Consider the following 24,402-nt stretch of genomic DNA (forward strand, 5'->3'; position numbering starts at 1 on the left):
CTGGGTTACTTAGGAAATAAGAACGGCAGATAGCGTTTGTTTATATTGAGCTTTATCACAGATCAGCAACACTACTTTCTACAAAGACAGTGATTTTCTCAAGATCACACACTGAAATCTGGTACTGAAATATATGTTGTTTATAAGGACACCTTAAAATATTAATTATAAAAAATATTATTTATAAATCAAACACTATTTCATTTTAAAGATAGACACAAAATGCTGGGGTAACTTAGCGGGTCAGGCAGCATCTCTGGGGAAAATAGGTGACTTTTCGGTCAGAACCCTTCTTCAGACTATTCAGACTTCAGTCTGAAGAAGGGTCCTGACCCGAATCCTCACCTATCCATTTTCTCCAGAGATGCTGCCTGACTGTGAAGCAACTCCAACATTTTGTGTCTATCTTTGGTATAAACCAGCATCTGCTATTCTTTTTTATTACATACTGTATTTCACTTTACTTAGTCAATGATATTTCACAACCAAACAATGCAGCACTGCCAGAACTTTGGAAATTAGCCCGTTTTAGGCAGCCGATGTCAAGTGATTGAGCGGTGAACTGGCAGATCATTTTCCACTGAGGGAAAGTGGGATAAACAATTTTGTTTATCCTTTGCATATTACTTCTGCTGGGCAATTTCACATTCTTTGATTAAAATTTAAAACATTTTGATTTTCAGGCACACCTCAGTTAAATTTAATCTTCACAGAGGTACTTTGAAAGTATAGTGATAGTTTTAGCCATTTTGCAAATGCAGCTAGTTTTTCAAGGCAAATTGCATTTTACATTGAAATAGTAACTGTGCCAAAGGTATGCTATAGTTTATAATTGAGAAGGTGGATTTTTTGTATAATGGATTACATATAATTCACTTGCAAGCTGTAAAATCTATCCTTTGTCCAAAACGACAAAGGTTACATATTCATATTTTGCATTTGTACAGTCAGCAGGAAGGATTCACAGCAGGACATCAGTTGGGTATTACCAATACTTCGCTACTCATCCATTCAAATATAAAATGCATTTGCTAGATTTTCTGACAATCGCTATCCTTGGAACACTGAACATGACGGTTTACTTCCACTCAAACATTCTGGAATGGGGAAAGGGTAATTTACATGCACTCCCTAACTTACGCAAGGACTACGTTCTGTTAACCCTTACCCAAGTCAGATTTTATGCAAGTCGGAATCACCGACTCTGTACTCACAGAATATTAACTGTCTCCGCGGTGACCGGCTTTGTCCGGGGCACTTTCTGCGGCGTGCGGCCTTCTAGGTAAGCACCGTCACCATTGCCAGCTTGCGGGTCGGTCGGGGACGAGCTGTCTGTCCGTGGGCGTGGGGAAGAGAGTGGAAGTTTTGTTGCCTCCATCACAGTGAGGGGGTGTTTGGAGTCACTGTGATGGACGTTTGTGTTGGGGTCATGTGTCTTGTGTTCTTTTTTGTGTGTGACTGCTTGGTACCGAATGACAAATAAAGCTCTGTTGTTGTTGGTGAACTGTTGTTGTTGAGTTCCATCTAGTTGTTGGGGCACTTTCTGCAGTAAACGGCCTTCTGGGTAGGCACTGCCGCCATTACCAGCTTGATTCCAATGTAAACGTGAGTGATCATACAGAGTTGTGGAAATTTCAAACTGCTTTGATTGCACTAGGGACGGAGTAGAGAATTGTTTACCCAAGTGCAAGTTTACACAAGTCGCCTATTGTGCAAGGCAGGGAGTGTCTGCATTCAATGTTATTCAAGAAAATAACTATATATGTTATTCAGATACTTCCCTTCAGATAAATTTCCTTTAGAGTCCAGACAAGTACAAACTGGAGAATCAGGTTTGACTTTTACAAGACTGACTAAAAGTTCAAATTGGAAGAATTTCAGCCCCAAGATATAAGCCAGATTCCTCGTGGAGCTTAGTATTTCATACACTTGGAAACCAGCACTGACCAATGAAGTGAAGGTGCAATATATGCTGCTGTAGCAATATACGCTGCTGTAGCAAAACAGCTGCTGTTTCCACCAGATGATCCAAGTCAGCCAGGAAAAGCATGTAAAAGCAAATATGTTACAACATTCATTAATTTTATCCTGATAGTGCCACCATCCATGGAATATCAAATGATATTCTACCCTAGCCACAAAGTTATCAGAACTCTTTTGATACAGAAAGCATTAGAATCAAGTTATTATATTAAAATGGCATTTTCTGATTTATACCTGGTTGGAAAACCAAACAATTTCAAACCGATTCTCCCCACTTAGGCACAATGACGATCTATTTATCAAAGCCCATTTCTTAAGTGAGATGGGGGGTTATCAATGAAATAAATCTGTTCAAAGCTAGAGATGTTGCCGGTGTAAACTGATGCATAGTTATAAATCAAAGCTCTCTTTTCTTCAGCTTCAGTAGGAAAACGATGCCAATTCTTTCGAGCTGGAAAAGAAGAAAGTAATCTTCAGATCTTAAAGTTTCTGTACTGACTTACAAGATTTGCAAATCCGAAATGAATAAGGGAAATAAAATGTGCATAAAGTGACATTGCCAATGCAAGGAATTGCTTCATTTATATCTTAAAGAACAGAATTACTGTAGAGAATACTGTAGAGGGCCGCACGATGGCTGCTTGCCTACAGTCTATCTTTATCAAACTCTTTTGTTATTTTTGGTAAGTTTTTAAAGTGTGTGTTAATGTTCTCTGGTTTGTTTTATATGGGGGGGGGGGGGGGGGGGGTAGGGGAGCAGGTCGGGGATTTTTTTTTCAATCTCTTACCTTGCCGGAGAAGCGATTGCTTCCTGGATCGCATCTCCGGTCTCTCTGCGGCCTAACATCGTGGAGCTGGAGGCCTTGCCCGGGACTGACTTTGAACCCCCCCCCCCCAGACGCGAACACCATCTGAGCATGCCATCACTTGCATGCGGACTTTAACATCGCGGAGCTCGCAGTCTCAGGTTGAGACTGGTCGGGAGCTCCAAAAACCGCACGAGGATCGATAGCCCCGACCCGGGGTTCGATTGCCTGGCATGGGGGAGCTGAAATCCACCCCCCGATGCAGGAGCTGGATCGCCCCGACCAAGAAGGCCCGCGGCCAGCTATGGGAGTCAGGATCGTCCCGTCAACGGAAGGTTAGGGCCCCCCCCCGATCGCTGGAGGACAAAGAAGGGAGAGATTGAACTTTTTTTCCACTTCCATCACAGAGAGGAATGTGGAGGATGTTCATGTTAAAATGTATTTTGTGTCCTGTTGCTTTTTATTGTTAAGACTGTATGGCAAATGAAGTTCCTCGTATGTTGCAAAACATACCTGGCTAATAAAGTACTATTGTGATTGAGAACAGAAGCAGGTTAAGCCAAGTCTTCTGTTAGTTTATGAAACATGAACAATAAATGTCAGGGTGAACTCCAGTCTGAGATTGCTGTGGGTGAAGGGGGGGAATAATCATAATGAGGTATCCAAATATCAAACATCAAAACTATAAGAGCAGGCTCACAGATATCAGACCAGACAAATGTAACTTCAAATGAGATAAGGGAAAAGAGGGGGTCTGAGAATTGGCAGCTGGCGTGTCACATCAGGGAAGAAAATGAATAACTTGCCTTTAATTATTTAGCTTCTGGTTTTTTTTAACAAATAACCTGCCTTTACCCTGCTAAAGTAGGACATATTGGATGGGGAGAGTGGAAGTGAGAATGAAAAACAATCTTTACAATTAGTACATTATAAATTTTGATACCGGCATACTTGATCATTCTGCTTTTGCTTCTCAGTCCCAGTTTCGATGAGAACAGATAGCGACAGTGTAATAAACAACTTGTGGTAGTCTGCCCCTTGACTGCAGGAAGATTGTACCATTACTTAGGATCAAAAGCTCTCTCCAGTGAGGGTGGCACGGTGGCACAACAGTAGAGTTGCTGCCTTACAGCGCCAGATACCCAGGTAAGATCCTGACTATGGGTGCTATCTGTACAGAGTTTGTACATTCTTCCATGTGCTCCTGCTTCCTCCCACATTCCAAAGACGTGCAGGTTTGTAAGTTAATTGGCTTCTGTAACTTGCCCCTGGTGTGTAGGATAAAACTAGTATATGGGTGAGCTTGCTGGTCGGCACGGACTTGGTGGGTTGAATAAGCGGATTATCTCACGTGCTCATACCTTCATTAACAAAAAAGTCAGCCATGTACCACGTAACTTTTGCAGCATTGCTGGAATGTGGGATGTTCTTTTTCAGGTTCCACTCATAAGGATTTTTCTCAGGATGCCACTGAATACCATAAATGGGATATCTGTGTGCTGCAATAAAACAAACCAATCGTCATTCCCTTTATACAATCAATGAGCACAACTGTTCCCCACATATATGCTGTCTATACAGAAACTCATTGCAAACCATACTGGGAACATGCACTCCAACTATAGACATTCAGCTTGAAAACAATTTGATTTGCTCTTTGTATAAGTTCCTAAAATTACATGATTCTGATTAATGACTAAAATAGCTGTTTTCCTCACCCACAACCTTTCAACAGAATGCAATTATGCCTCATAGAAAAAAATCAATACGGTAACAAATGACAAAGTTCATTGGAAGAAAACTATCTAGATTGGACATTGCACAGTAAGACTGCAGAAGCATTGCAATGCACACACTATTGTTCTCATGTTTAGTGCTTTAATTCTTCTCTCCTTATTAATACATATGTGTTTGTGCACCCGAACAGTTGCTTTCTTTATTATACGCTGACACGTTTTTTATCCGTGTGCAAATGACATACGCTCCATGGATCAATCATTCAATATGCTTGTTTCCACTGCCAAGTTAGTCAGGAGACAGAAGTAGATGGTACTAAAGAGTTGTTCAAATATTAAAATAACACCAACAAATTATTTATTGAACTAGAAAAAAAAAATCAATGAATGAACTAGGTAGAATTAGATTAACTTCCATTGATGTAATCCAACTCAGGCCTTTTTAAGGAGTTTGAAAAGAGATTTATTTTTATAGGATCTGGGAAGTGGGTGTAGACCTTTTTGGTCCAGTACTGATCTATTTAGACCAGTCAATTGTACATACACTAATGGTTTAAATGTTAACGAGAAACTGTAGCAATAAAGTTGCTTTAGACCTCCAAAAAATCAAATAAAATCATTAATAAAAGTCACCCAGGCTGCCAATTAAGTTATTCTTAGGAGGGAAAGTATATCACAATCTCCGATAAAAAAACAAAAGGTGTTTTAATAATTTACTTCAAGGTGAGGATGCCTTAATCATTATCAAAATAATGGGTGCCTAATTCTTTGAATTTGAAAATGGAACTCACCAATAAATACTCACAGAATTTTGGAAGGACTCTGGAGCAATGGAGTAAATGAAAATAGTATTTAAATATTAAAGAAAGCTTTATTAAACTGGCAATGTAGACTCTGGATGAATGAGGGAAGTTAGGAACTGAATGCACAATCAGTGTACAGCTGGATAATGATCATTTTCACCGAGTGCTTGTTTCTCCACACACAAGTACCAAAATAGCCGTCTGGTGGTGTCAAATAGGCGTTTTTAGAAATAGCAATAATGAAAAGAAAAAAAAAAATCACTGCAGTAATTTACTTTCTTAAGAATGCAATAAAACACTACACAATCTGTAAGCAATCCAAGGAAATTCCTGTATTCACAGATTAGAACTATTCATCTGGCAGTACCTTCCATTGTAGATATAAATTCAACCCCTTGGCTGTCAATATTAGTAGTCAAGACTTTGTAGAAGTTTTTCAGTTCTGCATTGCTTGTAAAATTCTATAATTAAATCACATAGGTATTAATGCCTGTCATCAACATATTTTCAATGATGCTCAGCTAATTTGGGGAAAGTGCACTCCTTCATGGTGATATAACCTCTTCCATTCCACATGCCTTGGCACAGAAACCCTTGGTGAGGATTCTCTGTTGCAAATTTTTATTGGGAAGTGTTTGGCTTCATCTCCTCCTCACAATCCAAAGGAGGACACTTGCAAGAAACCTCACTGGAATGTCCTCTCCAGGTCAGTCATTTGTGAGGAAGGACAAATGCAAAATAAAACCAATTACAATTCTGTTGTTATTTTGTTACTTGTCCAGAAGACTTTGTTTTGTTTGCTGGTATTTGCTTCAGACAATCGCATGGTGCACAATGTTCACAAAATTGACTTCCTCATCAATTGCCCCATTGCCTACCTGGACTCCCAGACTGATCCAGACCACCACAGAAATGGCCAGGATCTTCCCCTGCGAGAATCTTTCCACCATTCAATCTGGGCACTTGCCCAGACCGTGCAAAAGGAATAAGAAAGCTCCTGCTGTGTCAAAAAATCCCAGCGGCCCTGGATAACTGAATGATAGGGGCTTGTATCCCCAAGCTGCCAATGAAAGTGAGGAAATACCAGCTTCCTGCATTGTAGTGAGAGATGGGCCTGCTGATAGCCGGGAGGTAGTTGGTTAGCGATCAATCTACTTGTTGATTCAACAACCTAATGACCAAAGACAAAGGACCAACAGTTTCTGTGCCAATCTTGCTCTAATTTGGGATGTTATTCACCATCTCCTGTTTGTTCCTCCACTAGAGATATTTATTGTTATTTACTAGCCTTTACTGCCCTCTTTCAGCAAGCTCTGCCCTTTTATCTTCCCGGCCTTCCAACGTTTTAACTCTTTTAATGTTCCTAGTTCTGACGAAAGTTCATTAACCTGAATCATTAACTCTGTTTTTCTCTACACAAAATGTCGCCAGAGCTGAGCATTAGGACCATTTTCTGTCTTTGTTCACAATTCCAGTATCTTCAGTGCTTTGCTTTTGAAATCAATGAAAATGCTTGAGGTGAAGATTGCCCAAGGGAAACAAAGTATTGAGATGTACACGCTTGATTGCTGGATGGGATCACGTGACCTGCCAACTGGCAGTAACATGTGTAACTGGTCACCACCCCCCAACTTCTGAGCTGCAAATTGGTATCAGGGAAGGAGGGCACATGAAGTGAATTTGGCCATAGCTCCTTAAACAACTTTGAAAAGTGCAACATACAAATTATTCTGGACTAATTTCATACATTTGTATCATTTCTCCAACTGAAATGCCTTGGTGCATTGTGGCAATTCGTGTACACTTGAATGACTGAATGAACAAATTAATTAATTAATGATGAATGAATGAATGAATTAATTCTTTATACTTTATCATCACATGTGACAAGCCACAGTGAAATTCTTTGCTTGCATACCCAAGTATACAAATAGTCACCCTTAAAGGAGGCTGACAAAGTTACAAAGTATCCGTGCCAGGTCCCCCTTTGTTCTCTTCCACCCCCCATCCCTCACTGTGGTCTCAAGTTGGGGCCTCCTTTGTTCTTACTTCATCTGCTTAGATTTCACAACCAATCTTCAATAAACAAACTAACCACTTTGAGAGAGAAAAAAAATCAATGTGCTCAAAGAACCTGAGACATTTTTACAGTTGGCATTAAAAGACAGAGTTATCGATGTACTATTTTGCTAGTTTCAGATTGCATTTCTTAACATTTAATACATTAAAGTTCTTATCTCAGTTACTGAAAAAGGATGACAGATTAGAAATTTTTTGAAGAACAACCAACTCCTTCAGGTCAAACGTTTATATGTTTATATGTGAACTATATTCTTTGAATATTACATTTGCATTTCAGTAAAAACGTTGTTATTACTTTAACAAGCTGAAATAAGGTAACATATATAGACAGAAAACACACCTTACAGAGCAGTCTTAAAATGTAGGCATAATGAAATGGTTATGCTATTCATTAACTTCATAGCATATGTACAAGAGCTCTATAGCTAGAAAGTGCTAATTACCAGACCTTGACAGAGAGACTCCAGAAATGAAAATTTGCAGTTAATGGTTCTACAGCCATCGCATGCATCAGATATTCCGGAAAGTTCTTAAACATCCGACTGCCTGCAGCATCTGAACAAAATGAAATAAATGATTTACAATAATTATTTTCTTATTCATTAAATTAAAGGGTTTTTTTTCTTTATAGAGAATCCCACACAACAGGGGTATCACTGAACATGTACTCCAAGTAGTTTTATGCTCTGTTTTTTTATGTCGATCCAGTCAACTTTCTGATGCAGGCGTTAATTCCTTATTTTCTGTGGATGTTACTTGTATTCATTATTATCTATTATGTACTATTATATATTATCTATTATGTTGCCTCCTTTCCAAAATAAGTTTCTTTAAACTAAAGGATGGCACGGTGGCACAGCGGTAGAGTTGCTGCCTTACAGCACCAGAGACATGGGTTCGATCATGACTACGGGGTGCTGTCTTTACGGAGTTTGTATGTTCTCCCTGTTACCTGCATGGATTTTCTCTGAGATCTTCGGTTTCCTCCCACACTCCAAAGACATACATGTTTGTAGATTAATTGGCTTGGTATAAATGCAAGTTGTCCCTAGTGTGTGTAGGATAGTGTTAGTGTGCGGGGATCGTTAGTCGGTGCGGACTTGGTGGGCCAAAGGGCCTGTTTCCGTGCTGTATCTCTAAACTAAATAAAGTCTATAAACTGATTTATAGTATTTATAGTATTTTCACAGTGCAGTTAAAATGCTTCTGGTGATGATCTGATTTATTTGATACCTAGCAGTTTATTTCACAGAATGATAACTTGAAACTTGCAACAGCGACAAGGCGATAGACAATAGGTGCAGGAGTAGGCCATTCGGCCCTTCGAGCCAGCACCACCATTCATGGCTGATCACTCTCAATCAGTACCTTCTCCCCATACCCCCTGACTCCACTATCTTTAAGATCTCTATCTAGTTCTCTCTTGAAAACATCCAGAGAATTGGCCTCCACTGCCTTCTGAGGCAGAGAATTCCACAGATTTACAACTCCCTGACTGAAAAAGTTTTTCCTCATCTCCGTTCTAAATGGCCTACCCCTTATTCTTAAACTGTGGCCCCTGGTTCTGGACTCCCCCAACATTGGGAACATGTTTCCTGCCTCTAACGTGTCCAATCCCTTCATAATCTTATATGTTTCAATAAGATCCCCTCTCATCCTTCTAAATGCTTTGCTAGGGTCCAGACACATTTGATACATCTAAGCATATGACACATAAGAAATACATCTTGTTAAGAGCTACAAAGATATGTTGGTAGATCTGCAGGGAAGATTCACCAGGATGTTGCTTGGTATGGAACAATTCAGCCATCAGGAGACTGGACAGGTTGGGTCTGCTTTCTTTGGAACAGAGAAGGCAGAGAGATGGCATGAATGTGGTAAAGAAACAATGAGACACCTTTCCCCATGTCAGGTGTTTATCACCAGGAAGCATAGGTTAGGCCAGACGATTTTGAGAAGATTTGAGGAAGATTTTCTTTTGCTCAGTGAGGAAAATCCATGGTGACGGAAGTGATTATCTAAATACTATTAAAGTTTTGTGACCGTCCCTGCCTCCATCATCCCAGCACAGGGCTTACATGGACCTTTTGTCAAAGATCCACTGGCTACTCAAGAAGATCAAGGCAAAAGAGATCCAAAGTGTGTTAGCAAACTGGATCCAAACTGTTTTACATTTACAATGACCACAATTTTCATTTCCAGGATCAAAATTAACTCACACTCCCAGTCAGTATTTTACCTTTGGTGAATTTTAAAGGAAGAGACAGATTATCGGTCTTTGTAGCAATCAGAAGTTTCTTTTTACTGGTAATAACAGTCAGCTCTTCAAATCCAAGACATGTCCCCCAGATTGGAAAATGGGTTCCATTGTCATTGACCTATTTGAAACAAAATCAGAAAATTTTCATTCACTGCTATTCTTTGACTGAAACAGAATCTTATCACAACTAGTGCCTTGGATTCATTGTTTATACAAGTGTTGATACTACATAACTTAGAATGATAGGTCCACTTCTGCAACAGTTATTCCCCTGCATGTACATTAGCAAACAAAGATGTCGGAGCCACATTTAGGTTGGTTGCTGTTACATCCACCCTTCCTGCTTTCTTTCTGTTGACTGCATTCTGAAATTTAAATGACGTCACACCCATTTTTACACGTCATATCCCTTTTGAAATGATATTGTGTAATTCAATAGCACGTGGAGTCTTTTGCTCTGGACATTGCAGCCGATAGTGATTGGAGATACAAGATAAATGAGGAAGGGTCTGAAGAAGGGTCTCAACCCGAAACGCTACCCATTCCTTCTCTCCAGAGATGTTGCCTGTCCGTTGAGTAACTCCAACATTTTGTGTTTATCTAGGGGACCTAATAGACTCCTAATAGCTAAATACAACTTAGTTGAATAAAAAATAAATAGAAAAAACAAACACTTTAAGAACTAGATTAGATACTGAGGCTCTTCACATTTGTTATAAACAATTTAGAATTTATAGAACTTGCATTTCAAATCTACCCTGTGTGCAGTTAATGGCAGAAAGTAGAGCAGCTGCCTCACAGTTCCAGGTTCAATCCTGACCTCCGGTGTGATCTGTAAGGAGAATCCCCATTTCCTTAGACACTGTGTAAATTTGCTCCAGGTACTCCAGTTTCCTCCCACTTCCAAAGATTTGCAAATTAAATGAATGAATGAAAATTAGTACGTTAATTGGGCACCAGATGAGTGATAGAATTGGGGAGTTGTGTAGGAAAATAACTGCAGATGCTGGGACAAATCAAAGGTATCACAAAATGCTGGAGTAACTCAGCAGGTCAGGCAGCATCTAGGAGAGAGGGAATAGGTGACATTTCGGGTCGAGACCCTACTTCAGACTGATAGGGACCCTTCTTCAGAATTGGGGAGTTGATAGGAATTCAGGGAGATTAACTGAGATTAATGTAGGGTTTTGTATCTGGATGCTTGATAACTTGAACTGAGTGGAGCAAAGGGCCTGCTTCTGCTGTGGGTGATATGGACAGGATGAGAGCCCATAGAAGAATATCAATAAGTAGATAGAATTAATTTTAGATGATCAAGTGAACCAATTAAGTAGTCTTTTTTGTGCAGAGGGACTCTCTACAACTCAATGTTGCATTAAGACAAGCTGTTAATTTGAATACTATTCCACCAGGGTAGGCTACAATCCAATGGCATCTATATACTAAAACTCTCGTTTGTTTGCTTGTTCCTGAACTACAGCCAAAACGGTACACGATTGCGCGTCCATTTTAGGCCCACATTACTCACCGTCGACCCTTTGCTACTAATGGAAGAAGTTTCATTGAAATCAGTGTTATATTTTTTAAGTTATTCACATTTTAAAGTTTAAATCTATCTCCTAAGGAGGGAGGGGGATAAGGGGGTTGAGGGGGATGGGTTGAGGGGATGGTGGGGAAGAGGGGAGGGAGAGGGGGAGGGGGGGAGGAGGGGGAGAGGGGGAGGGGGAAGGGGAGGGGGAGAGGGGAGGAGAGGGTGCTATACCAATGCAGGAGAGGTTTGGGCCCAATGAGTCCACTTGGTCTAGTAAACACTAAATTTTCCAATTTCAGCTTATCCTTGCCCCAAGTATTTCCCTCTTTTCTCTCCTTGCAATTCTCCTCTGGTCTTCCCATTTTTATTCCTTTTCCCATACCAACTTCATCCAGCCTCCGTCACCCTTTTGCATCTCACTCTCCCTCTTGGTTCCATCCACCTATTTCACCCACAGATTTCTCCCATCTGGTTCCATCAGCCTATATTTTTGTGCCTGCTTCTTCCCCCCCACCCACACTCCTCTTTGGACTGGCCATTTAATCTCTCCACTCTTAATCCAAATTTAAGGTATCAGGTTTAAACATCGATATTTCTTACCAATCCTCCTGGCCCCACAACTCCCCCAACCCTCCCCCTTTTTGTGTACTTAATTCATTAAACCTCTTCTGAATTCACCTGGGTTCCACTTAACGGGGTTCACCATAATTACAATTTTCTCTGTAAATCTGAATATCACATTTGGATACAAAAATGAACATAAAACTAGAGAAATTACCCCAAAATTAAGTTTAGAAAAAAAAAATCAAAGATTTATATATTATATATTAATTCAATTTGCAGAATCTGTCCATTTTCCTCCACAGATGGAGCCACAGTGTTCCTCCAGCAATTTGTTTTGTTTTTGCTAACCACCTATAACTTAGATTTGGGTTTTTCAAAGAACTTCCTATCCATGTTGCCACACTTCCATTGGTAATCTTAACTCCTATACAGAAACTTTAGGAAAAGAATTACATGAATTTACTTGAATTACTCCATTTTAGCTGCATATAGAAAATAGTTGTTATGTATATAGATCTTCCATACTTAATATGTACTCTTACAAACAAATGCAATTACCTGTATTGCAAGATCATAAAACAGAGATGCAATCTTGGAATATTGTGAAGTTTCGAGATTTACTGCACCACCTGGAAAAAGCACTCTGAAAATAATCAGCAGTTGAAATTATTAACTTACAGCAACATTTTGAAGTATATATCATAACAGCTGAGGAACAGTGGGGGAAAAACATGTTGAACTGATGTTAACCCCAATAAGGAATAATCCATTTGACTTTGTCCTCACCAACCTACTTGGCTTTATTTACCTACTTTAAAGCATTATTTGAAATGAACCGCGTCATTCCCAATTAAAGCCCTTCGTCAATCACAGGATGCCCACAGAAATATCACGTGCTAACATTAGCATGGTCATACAGCACAAAATCTGTTCCTTCAGCCCACATTGCCCATACCGAATTATATGCTCCATCTATGTTGGTTCCAGCTACTCACATTTGGCCCACATCCTCTAAACGTATCCTATCCATGTACCTGTCCAAATGTCTTTTAAATGTTGTTGTAGTACCTGCCTCAACTATTTCCTCTGGCAGCTCATTCCATATACCCACCACCCTCTGTGTGAAAAAGGTTTCCCTCGGGTTCCTATTAAATCTTTCCCCTCTCACCTTAAACGTATGTTGTTTTGGGTCTTGATTTCCCCTACTCTGGGTATAAGACTCTATTCACCCTATCTATCACCCTCATGATTGTATACACCTCTATAAAATGAACCCTCAGCCTCCTGTGCTGCAAGAAATAAAGTCCTAGCCTGTCTGACCTCTCCCTGTAGCTCAAGTTGTCAAGTCTTGGCAACATCTTCATAAATCTTCTCTGCACTCTTTCCAGCTTAAAAACTTCCTTCATATGTTAGTGTAACTAAAACTGAACACAATACTCCAAATGTGACCTCACCAACATCTTGTATAAACATAACATAATATCCTAACTTCTATACTCAATACCCTGATAGATGAAGGCCAGTATATCAAAAGCCTTCTTGACCAAGCTATCTACCTGTGACACTCTCTCAGGGAATTATGTTCCTGCACCCCTAGATTCCTCTGCTCTAAAACACTTCCAGTGACCTACCATTTTCTGTGAAGGTCCTGCCCTGGTTTGACTAACGAAAATGCAACACCTCACACTTATCTGCATTAAACTCCATTAACCTTTCCTCAGGCCATTCACTCAGCCGATCAAGATCCTGCTGTATTATTGATAATCATCTTCACTATCTACTTCAGCCTCATCTGCAAGCTTATTAACCATGCCTTGTGCCTTCTCATCCAAATCATTGATATAAACCATAAACAGCAATGGGCTTTGCATCAATCCCTTAGTCAGCTACCTCTCCCTGGATCCCATGCGATCTAACCATCCAGAGCAGCTTACCATGCAGACCCTTATCAACCGCTTTGCTGTAATGTAATGTCCATGTAAACAACGTCTTTGGCTTTGCTCTCATCAACCTTTTTGGTGACTTCAAAACCTCTCTGAATTAAGCATCCAATGGCACAGTGGAACACAGCAGACTTATCCACAATAATAACCTGCAAGCGTATGGCCGTTATACCAGGTATTTCCTCAGTGCCTTTTTTTTTTTTTTAAAAGAGCATGCACATGCCCATTTTAGTTTAATAATGGAGCATGAAGTCCACAGGTAACTAAAGAAGGATAAAGTTCAAGAAACAACATGTGTGCTGTGGATTAGAGCAGGAGATCTAGCAATTAGCCAACCATCATGACCTCTGACTTCTTTGGTGCTATCAAACCAACTAGGTCCAAATGACCAATGACCAAAACCAGAGAGTGTCAAGAACAAAGGAGAGCTTATTGCAGATAGAGGCACCTAGAGCTCCCAAAAAGGAGCACTTTGAAGGTTTTCCTCAATCAAGAATCTACTGTGCTACAAGTTTCTTGGCTTCATTCCACAGCACTATGGGGCGATGGTTGCGCAGCATTAGAGTTATGCCTTACAGTGCCAGAGACCTAGGTTCGATCTGCTCTACAGGTACAGAGTTTGCACGCTTTCCCCTTGACCATGTAGGTTTTCTCTGGGTGCACTGGCTTTCTCCCACACTCCAAAGCCGTACAGGTTTGTAGATTAATTGGCTTTGGTAAAAATTGTAAACTGTCCCTAGTGTGTAGGATAGTTCTAGTTCACGTGGATCGCTGGTCACAGAAACGTAGAAAATAGGAGCAGGTGTAGGCCATTCGGCCCTTCGAGCCAGCACAACCATTCAATATGATCATGGCTGATCATCCAAAATCAGTACCCCGTTCCTGCTTTCTCCCCATATCGCTTGATCTCTAAGAACCATATCTAACACACACACATATATATATCTCTCATAATAATAATAATATACCTAGCTAGCTATATGGTCGGCACGGACTCGGTGGGCTGAAGGGCCCGTTTACGCACTGTATCTCTAAACTAAACTAAAAGCTAGCCAGCACAATTGTGCTGCTGTCCCAGCCCAGCAAGAGGATGAAGCTGCCAACAGCTGGAAAACAACATCTCTGCAGCAGGCAAAGTTTCCCGCTGAACTACAACAAAATGCCAGAGAAATATTACTGACGTAAATTCATGAGCTCAATACCCTCACCCAGAATAAGTAATGCATGGTAAGGGATCTCAGAGAGGTAGTAATTATGACAATCTTGAAGAAAAATGATAAATTAGGTTGAGATAACTATCCAGAGTCTGCCTGCTGTCTACCACAGAAAAAATCATTTCCAGTATCCTCCTCACCACCCCATCGCAGAGGCTGAACAGCTCCTGCAAAGATGCAACCCAATTTCCAAAATATGGACATACAAATCCAAGGAAATTTCAACCACCGGTAAACATTGTACCTAGCCCCTTTTGACTATATAAAAGCCTTCGACTCCATCAATCATGATGGATTACAGAGAATTATTTTTCAAATTTGGCTGTTCTATGTAATTGCCATTCAATACTGATGTAGCATAGAGTTGCTGCCTTATAGCACCAGAGACCCAGGTTCGATCGTAACTACGGTTGCTGTATGTACAGTTTATACTTTCTCCCTGTGACCTTGTGGGTTTTCTCCGGGTGTTCTGGTTTGCTCGCATATTCCAAAGGCGTACAGGTTTGTAAGATAATTGTTTTCTCGTGTGTAGGATAAAACTAGTGTACGGGTGATTATTGGTCAGCATGGACTTGATGGGCCGAAGGGCCTTTTTCCACACCATCTCTAAAAATAAAAATAAAACTAAAATCTGTTATATTGTGGTCACAGAAAATTCTTAAGGGGAAGCGGGAGAGATTGTTGTACACATCAATACTAATAGAAATAAATAAAGTATAGAAATAAATAAAGATCCACTATCATGGATAGAAAATTGGTTGACAGACAGAAAGCAAAGAGTGAGGATAAATGGGTCCCTTTCAGAATTGCAGGCAGTGACTAATGGGGTACCGCAAGGCTCGGTGCTGGGACCGCAGCTATTTACAATATACATTAATGACTTGGATGAAGGGATTAAAAGTACCATTAGCAAATTTGCAGATGATACAAAGCTGGGTGGTAGTGTGAACTGTGAGGAAGATGCTATGAGGTTGCAGGGTGACTTGGACAGGTTGTGTGAGTGGGCGGATGCATGGCAGATGCAGTTTAATGTGGATAAGTGTGAGGTTATCCACTTTGGTGGTAAGAATAGGAAGGCAGAGTATTATCTGAATGGTGTCAAGTTAGGAACAGGGGACGTACAACGAGATCTGGGTGTCCTAGTGCATCAGTCACTGAAAGGAAGCATGCAGGTACAGCAGGCAGTGAAGAAAGCCAATGGAATGTTGGCCTTCATAACAAGAGGAGTTGAGTATAGGAGCAAAGAGGTCCTTCTGCAGTTGTACAGGGCCCTAGTGAGACCGCACCTGGAATATTGTGTGCAGTTTTGGTCTCCAAATTTGAGGAAGGATATTCTTGCTATTGAGGGCGTGCAGCGTAGGTTTACTAGGTTAATTCCCGGAATGGCGGGACTTTCATATGTTGAAAGACTGGAGCGACTAGGCTTGTATACATTGGAATTTAGAAGGATGAGAGGAGATCTTATCGAAATGTATAAGATTATTAAGGGGTTGGACACATTAGAGGCAAGAAACATGTTCCCAATGTTGGGGGAGTCCAGAACAAGGGGCCACAGTTTAAGAATAAGGGGTAGGCCACTTAGAACTGAGATGAGGAAAAACTTTTTCAGTCAGAGAGTTGTGAATCTGTGGAATTCTCTGCCTCAGAAGGCAGTGGAGGCCAATTCTCTGAATGCATTCAAGAGAGAGCTGGATAGAGTTCTTAAGGATAGCGGAGTCAGGGGGTATGGGGAGAAGGCAGGAACGGGGTACTGATTGAGAATGATCAGCCATGATCACATTGAATGGCGGTGCTGGCTCGAAGGGCCGAATGGCCTCCTCCTGCACCTATTGTCTATTGAAGTCTTGATACATACATGTTCCAGACTCTCAGCATAAGATTTACCACTGTAGTTTTATCCTACTTTTGAGTTTTCATTTAAAGTAACTTAAGAATCTTGCCGTGACTACAAGAAGTCGATATGGTTGCAGGTATATTGGATATAAATGCCACAGATTTATCAAATAAATTACACTGCTTAATTGCTCAATTGAATTCCATTGCTTTATTCTTATAAAGCCAATTGCAGCAGCTCAGAAGTTGTTTTGAAACTGTTTACTAAAGTATTATCAGCTGTTATAGTACTCCTGGTCATGTTACACAATAACAGCTGAACACTTCCCGATCCTTACATGGTCAAAGCCATGAAAACGAATTCACTAAACCTCTCTAACTATTGTTGAACTTTTATCTGTAAAATGAGCGGGACACTATTAGTCTTGAGCTAACAGCAAAACATTTATTAAACCTTACCATATGCTTTTTTCATTATTTTTCAAAACAAAACTCAATCATAGCAGATTGCCGACAGGACATGACAAAAGCTAAACTTTTAACAACACTTTGTTAAAGCAATCCAAGTATAAAAGCAAATCCATTATGATTTAACAAAGTACTCACCCATTTAGAGAATAAAATAGTTTCCGGTATTCAGCTTTACTCAGATTGGTACTACAGTGAAGAGAAATATCAACATTAGACTAACTTTTTAAAATTTGAAAATGTTGCCTGCAGCCAAATAGCTTCATTGTAGTAAGCAAAAATCTGAATTTAGATCAGAGGTGTGGCCGACTTAAATAAATATACAAAATAAACACAACTGAAGCCAAGTATACTGGTTATTCGGTATAGAATTCATCACCACTACAATTGAATGGACACAATCGCTGTGTTTAAATAAATAAATGTCAAACTTCATTAGCTTAAAAAACATACTAAAATAACAGAAGAGTACAGCTCAGGAAGGGGCACTTCAGCCCTCAATGTTTGTGCCAAACATGATGCCAAGACCAACTCTGATCCACCTGCTCAATATCCATATCCCTCCATTCCCTGCAAATCTATTTGCCTTTCCAAAACAGTTTCATTCGCTTGATTTGTGAAAGGCATTGGCCCTCAATAAGCAAGAATTGGAGATCATGTTCTCAATGAGCAAGATTCTAGCTCCCAGCTTCCCCATATCCATTTCATTACACCCCATATGTTAAATCTGCTTGGCCTGAAAAATTCAAGTTGTTCTTGCCTTCTTGTCTTGACTTTTCCACCATACAAGATCAACAAATAGAGTAAGAAAGATACCAAGTCTATTAACTCACTTGTGATGTATTATTTTCAAAGTGTCAGTGATACAGTACAGCAAAAGGACCTTTAGCCCAACTCGACTATGATGCCATAGTTCCACTTACAATAGACAATAGGTGCAGGAATAGGCCATTCGGCCCTTCGAGCCAGCACCACCATTCAATGTGATCATGGCTGATCATTCTCAATCAGTACCCCATTCCTGCCTTCTCCCCATACCTCCTGACTCCACTATCCTTAAGAGCTCTATCTAGTTCTCTCTTGAATGCATTCAGAGACTTGGCCTCCACTGCCTTCTGAGGCAGTGAATTCCACAGATTTACAACTCTCTGACTGAAAAAGTATTTCCTCATCTACTCTCTGACTGAAAAGGTTTTTCCTCATCTGGGATGTCCCATATCCCTCCAAATGTTTATAACTTTTAAACCTTTCCTGTCCATTAGTCAATAATCAACTGCTGAATATGTAGGAGGAACAGTGGAAGAAAGAATTTGAAGAACTGTTTAATGTTGCAACGACGAGACTATTACATTTTGGGGTTTTGGCGTTTTAGTTAATGGTCTACATTAATTGAATTTGAATATGACAAATGGTTGAGGCCACAAAGTACAAAGTTAATGCCAGAAAGGTACATGAAATAAGCATGTTGAATACAAACTGGATTTAAAGAACCTAGTCAGTAAAATAAAACAATGAGAGTGCAATATGGTTGATGTTATCTTAGAAAAACATCTAAAACATAAACAAGTTCCACAAATATTTAAAGTTGGATACAAATTTAAACATTGGGAATTCCATCTTGATAGATCCACAATACAGTAGTTCCTCCTTTGCAATAAACAAAGCCCATACAGGGTAAAATATATGTAAAGGGCAGTCCGTCCCAACCTTATGGGTACAACTCTTGCTCCAGCAGATTCTAGGTATTTAACGTACGATGCGGCAATATAGCTAGAGCCAAATTTTGCAAAAGTCCCAAATGTTTCCTGAGCCAGAACACCTGAAACAAAGGAAAAATCCAAGTATCAATAAAAAACTAACTAAAAATGCATTGGGAATGCTAAAAGCAAAATATTGCACATGGTAGAAATATTTTAAGCCAAAAAAATTAAAACTCAAAGCAGAATAGACATCATCTTTGGAGAAAGGTTAAGATTTCAAGTCAATACCTGTTAAATATGAAATTCTAAATCTGGACTGATTTACACCAACTGTACGTAACATAATTTTCAAAATTTAACCAATTCATTTCCAGTAGTTCTATTGAGTTAATGACAAATCATTCAGAGTCTTCAAAGACAATCACAGCTGAACATAGAGTGGACAACTTGTATGATAGATAATTCAACGTTAGTTCCTACTTTTATCCAGTTTAAGGAATCCTTCTGTAATACAATCCACATTTAATATTACTGTATAAATATTGTCTGCACTGTGCTTTCCTCAAAAGGGAAACCTACTGTGGAAGTACAGTGATTTGCTGAATAACTGGGGCTTAAGTTATTGGAGTTACTTTCAGAGGCTGGATGAAGAATCCAATGGTAAAAATGACAGTTAGTGAATTTAAAGTAGTCAATCAAATACTAGTAGTTCTGCTATAACATGATAGTTGCCTTCCTAAAAAAACTCACGTTATAGAAAATTGAGTCATAAAGACAATTGTGTCAATGGGAAAAAGGAGTTTGGAGCTCAAGTGTTTAAAACTCACAATAATCGTTATTATTCCAGCAGGATTTAAAAAAAGGTATTTTCAATAGAATTTTTTTTTTTTTATTACTGCAAGCTAAATATACCAAAGATTGTATGTTGTTTAAGAGTATTGTTGCACATGTTAATAGAAGCAATTGCTTGTCAATCTCAATGAACAGATGCAGTTCAAGCAGCAGCTGCATTTTTCAGATATAACAGTATCTGATTACTGTAGGGATGATACATGAAAACAGTAGCAGGTTCTTTTTAAAAACAGCTTGGCATTTTCCAGAGCAGCTTTTAAGTGGTTCCCTAGTTCCTGAGCAAAATTGTTTTATAACCAATTTGGCTAGTGTAACAGATAGAGTTCCCTTCCTCATCACTCATGTTATATCCAATTCATGTTATGGAAAAAAGACACAAGTGCCAGAGTAACTCAGGTCAGGCAACATCTCCGGAGAAATAGGTGACATTTTGGGTCTGGACCCTTCTTCAGACTGATTCTTGTCTGAAACATCACCTACCATGTTCTCTAGACATATAAGATTATTAAGGGGTTGGACATGTTAGAGGCAGGAAACATGTTCCCAATGTTGGGGGAGTCCAGAACCAGGGGCCACAGTTTAAGAATAAGGGGTAGGCCATTTAGAATGGAGATGAGGAAAAGCTTTTTCAGTCAGAGAGTTGTAAATCTGTGGAATTCACTGCCTCAGAAGGCAGTGGAGGCCAATTCTCTGAATGCATTCAAGAGAGAGCTAGATAGGGCTCTTAAGGATAGCAGAGTCAGGGAGTATGGGGAGAAGGCAGGAACGGGGTACTGATTGAGAATGATCAGCCACGATCACATTGAATGGTGGTGCTGGCTCGAAGGGCCGAATGGCCTACTCCTGCACCTATTGTCTAGACATGCTGCCTGGCTCTGCGCCGAGTTACTCCAGCACTTTGATTTCTTTTTTGCAAACCAGCATCTGCAGTTCCTTGTTTCTTCATGTGATGGAAATGCACATTACAACAGGGCTACCTGTAAATCAAAAATAAAGGAGCTCGTTCTGGAAATAGTAACCATGAAACTAGAGGACTATTGCAAAAAAAATCCAAGTTTAGTAATGTCTGAAATGCTGGCAAAGGTATTATAGGGACAGTGTCAGTGATTGCTTCAACAGTATATCATCATATCATATATATACAGCCGGAAACAGGCCTTTTCGGCCCTCCAAGTCCGTGCCGCCCAGCGATCCCCGTACATTAACACTATCCTACACCCACTAGGGACAATTTTTACATTTACCCAGCCAATTAACCTACATACCTGTACGTCTTTGGAGTGTGGGAGGAAACCGAAGATCTCGGAGAAAACCCACGCAGGTCACGGGGAGAACGTACAAACTCCTTACAGTGCAGCACCCGTAGTCAGGATCGAACCTGAGTCTCCGGCGCTGCATTCGCTGTAAAGCAGCAACTCTACCGCTGCGCTACCGTGCCGCCCTATGTTGTGTAAGCTACTCAGGAACGACACGGTGGCACAGCAGTAAAGTTGCTGCCTTACAGCGTCAGAGACCCAGGTTCGATCCTGATCTGACAAGTCAGGTGCTTGTCTGTACGGAGTTTGTACGTTCTCCCCATGACCTGCATGGGTTTCCTCTCACACTCCAAAGATGTACAGATTTGTAGACTAATTGGCTTGGTATAATTGTAAATTGTCCCTAGTGTGTGTAGGATAGTGTTGGTGTAAGGGTCAGTGGTCAGAGCGGGCTTGGTGGGCAGAAGGGCCTGTTTCCGCACTGTATCGCTAAACTAAACAAATTTGGTCATGAGCAAAGAGGATGAATTAGTAGATTATTTTGTGGTCAAATATTCTCTTAGCAGGTCGTGAACAAAATATGATTGAACTCCAGATGCATCTTGAGGGTGAAGACCAAAGACTTGTAAACAAAGTTGCAAGGCTCAATTAAAGGTCAGAGAACTGTTTTTTTTAAATTGCAGCAAAAATCTAAAACTCTCATGAGAGAAAAAGCTAATTTCTAATAACAGAGATCCAACTTATAAAATTCCTAATTACTGGGGATAAAATAATAGTAAGATTCACAGGTTTAAAGTGGAAATATCACCAGGACCCAGTAGCCTGCACTGAAGAATGGTAAAGGAAGTGGATGCAGAGAAGGTGGACATATTAGTTGAATTTTTTCAAAACTCTCAGAATTATGAGAGGGTATTAGAAGATTGGTAAATCAGCCAATGTGAGTTCCTTGTGCACAATGGAAGGTTAGGGACTGTAGGCCAAATAGTTCAACATCTAATGTTGGCAAGGTACTAGACTCAGTAATCAAAGATAAAATAACAAATTATTTAGGAAAGCTGAATAAAATCAAGTTTAGCAAACACAATGTGATGAAAGGTAAATCATATTTGTCCAAATTACTTAAATTCTTTGAAAATGTAACAGGAACAGACAATCAAGAGGAATCTGTAAATGTTGTGCATTTTGATATAGTTTAGTTTAGAGATACCTAAAAGGCAAATGACAAGGTGCCCCATAAGAACTGGAGTGTAAATTAAGAGCCTATGGTATTGGGGGAAATGTGTTAGCACAGATTAAAAACTGGCTGCCACATGGCGAACAATGAGTTGGAATAAATAAGTATTTTTCAGTTCAAAGCAATGTGGCCAGTGGAGTATCCCTGAGATCAGTTCTTGACCCGATCCCCGTGTCCTGCAGAGACGCTGAGTTACTCCAACACCGTGTCCTACTCTGGTAGAAAGCCGTGTCAGCAGTGGCGCTGCCAGTTAGACCAGCGTTGCAGCTGGGGTGGTGGAGGAACTGGGAAATGACAGCTAAACTCCATTATTTCTACAGCAAGCAATGCCCATTTTGAAGAAGAAAACAAAACTCGCCTCCCTTACCGATTATGGGTCGCTGGTTGAGCGCGGCAGCTGAAGGGAGCTGCCAGTTATCGGCCAGGTAAACACACAGCAGCAGAGCAATGATCCTGGCGATCTCCATTCCCCTCTTTATAAAATCACCGACAAGGCTTCCAGCAGACCCGGATTATTGCAACCCAACGCCTCTTTCTCTGCGGGCTTTGTCCAGCTGCACCCCTCTTCCGACCTTCGGCACTCGAGTTGCAATATCAAGGCGAGATGGAACCGCTCACATACTCAGGCAGCAGAAAAGTCGCAACACGGTCGAACCCATCCAGCTGGTCCAGTCGGTGCGATAAGGATCGGTCGGTGTATATTGCAGTATTGCACCATTGCACGTAAGGGCGTAGGGTCAAAGAAGTCATCTGGAGGACATGGCAGCTTCCGGCATACACCACCCACACATGCAACAGGCACATTCTCACCTTTAACAAACCTCCAAAAGGCCAATTTTTGTGCTGTAAAAAACGAGGAAGAAGCTGGAGGATCCGGGGAGGAAGAGGAACCGGGAGAAGGGCTGCCAAGAAGCAGCTGGGAAGACGTCTGGCCAGCTAAACTTCCTTTGTGTCATCTGCTACTTTACAAATGGTGTCCTGTACATCCAGGTCCAAGTCACTAATACATGAAACACTGGAGTATGCTTCTCAAACTGATGCCTATGAATTCCACTATACACCGCCACACAGTGTGAAAAACAACCTTTCACAACTGTTTCTCATTACAGTAAAAACGTGATTATCTGCTATTGAACTATTCAATACTAGAATAGTGGGAGGCTTGGATAGAGTGGATGTGGAGAGGATGTTTCCACTAGTTGGAGAGTCTAGGACTAGAGGTCATAGCCTCAAAATTAAAGGATGTTCTTTTAGGAAGGAGATTAAGAGAAATTTCTTTAGTCAGAGGGTGGTGAATCTGTGGGATTCTTTGCCACGGAAGGCTGTAGAGGCCAAGTCAGTGGATATTTCTAAGGCAGAGATTAGATAGATTCTTGATCAATACAGCTGTCAGAGGTTATGGGCAGAAGGCAGGAAAATGGGGAGAGGAGGGAGAGATAGATCAGCCATGATTGAATGGTAGAGTAGATCTGATGGGCTGAATGGCCTAATTCTACTCCTATTCCTTATTAAAAAATTTCAATGGTTTAGTATCAGGCTCTCTTGAAACTCACCAGGACCATATTTAATCCTCTCCTGGGACCCCGTTATATGTACTCAGGATAGGAGAGGCAGGTACTATAATAGCATTTAAAAGGCACATGAATAGGAAAGGTTTGGAGGGATATGGGCCAAACACGGGAAATGGCACTAACTTAGATCGAGCATCTTGATCGGAATGGACGAGTTAGGCAGAAGACCTGTTTCCGTACTGTATGATTCTCTGACTCGCTTGAAACTCACTGGGCCTGTGGGATCTGCAGTTTTTCCAACTTACTGAGGCACTTTTTCTTGGAATTAGCGGTTCACTGGATAATTTATTTTATTATTGTGTAACATCTAAAAAGTGTGAATTAAGAGCATGCTGCAGTATTAATCAGATTGAGATCTATTATTCTGGAAAATCTGTCATTCTGGCACAACCAAAGTCCTAAACGTTCCAGTTATCAAAGTTTCACTGTATAAATTCTATTTTCCAACTGTGCTGCTCGAGATGCTTTCTTTCCATAGCACAGATGACACGCTTATCATTTGGCATTAAATGCCCTTCAGAAATCCATATGTGCCGCATCATCATATTTCCCTCATCAACCCACTA

At 40.4% G+C, this 24,402-nt stretch overlaps 2 protein-coding genes across 2 annotated transcripts in view; one reads left to right on the forward strand and one right to left on the reverse strand.

The window, feature by feature from the left end:
• Nucleotides 1-24,402, forward strand: part of LOC144592671 (YTH domain-containing family protein 3-like) — a 199,765-nt gene that overhangs the window by 43,781 nt on the left and 131,582 nt on the right. The window lies entirely within an intron of this gene.
• On the reverse strand, nt 31-23,093 carry LOC144592670 (gamma-glutamyl hydrolase-like). Its single transcript, XM_078397454.1, has 9 exons — nt 22,633-23,093; nt 18,931-19,042; nt 17,362-17,412; nt 12,324-12,408; nt 9,650-9,788; nt 7,859-7,965; nt 5,696-5,789; nt 4,151-4,288; nt 31-2,434 (listed from the first exon to the last, which is right to left on the reverse strand). The coding sequence occupies exons 1-9, from the start codon at nt 22,730-22,732 to the stop codon at nt 2,283-2,285; spliced, it is 978 nt and encodes a 325-aa protein (XP_078253580.1). The 5' UTR covers nt 22,733-23,093; the 3' UTR covers nt 31-2,282.

Source organism: Rhinoraja longicauda, chromosome 4 (assembly GCF_053455715.1).
Source record: "Rhinoraja longicauda isolate Sanriku21f chromosome 4, sRhiLon1.1, whole genome shotgun sequence".
Taxonomy (NCBI): Eukaryota; Metazoa; Chordata; class Chondrichthyes; order Rajiformes; family Arhynchobatidae; genus Rhinoraja; species Rhinoraja longicauda.

What these genes read in the sequence shown, in the direction of transcription:
- LOC144592670 (XM_078397454.1), bottom strand. Translation starts at nt 22,732, where the DNA reads ATGGAGATCGCCAGGATCATTGCTCTGCTGCTGTGTGTTTACCTGGCC. An exon ending in TTTATGATCTTGCAATACAG is followed by an intron (nt 9,789 to 12,323) that starts GTAATTGCATTT and finishes TGTTTCAAATAG; the next exon opens with GTCAATGACAATGGAACCCA. An exon ending in TCCTTTAAAATTCACCAAAG is followed by an intron (nt 7,966 to 9,649) that starts GTAAAATACTGA and finishes CATTTTGTTCAG; the next exon opens with ATGCTGCAGGCAGTCGGATG.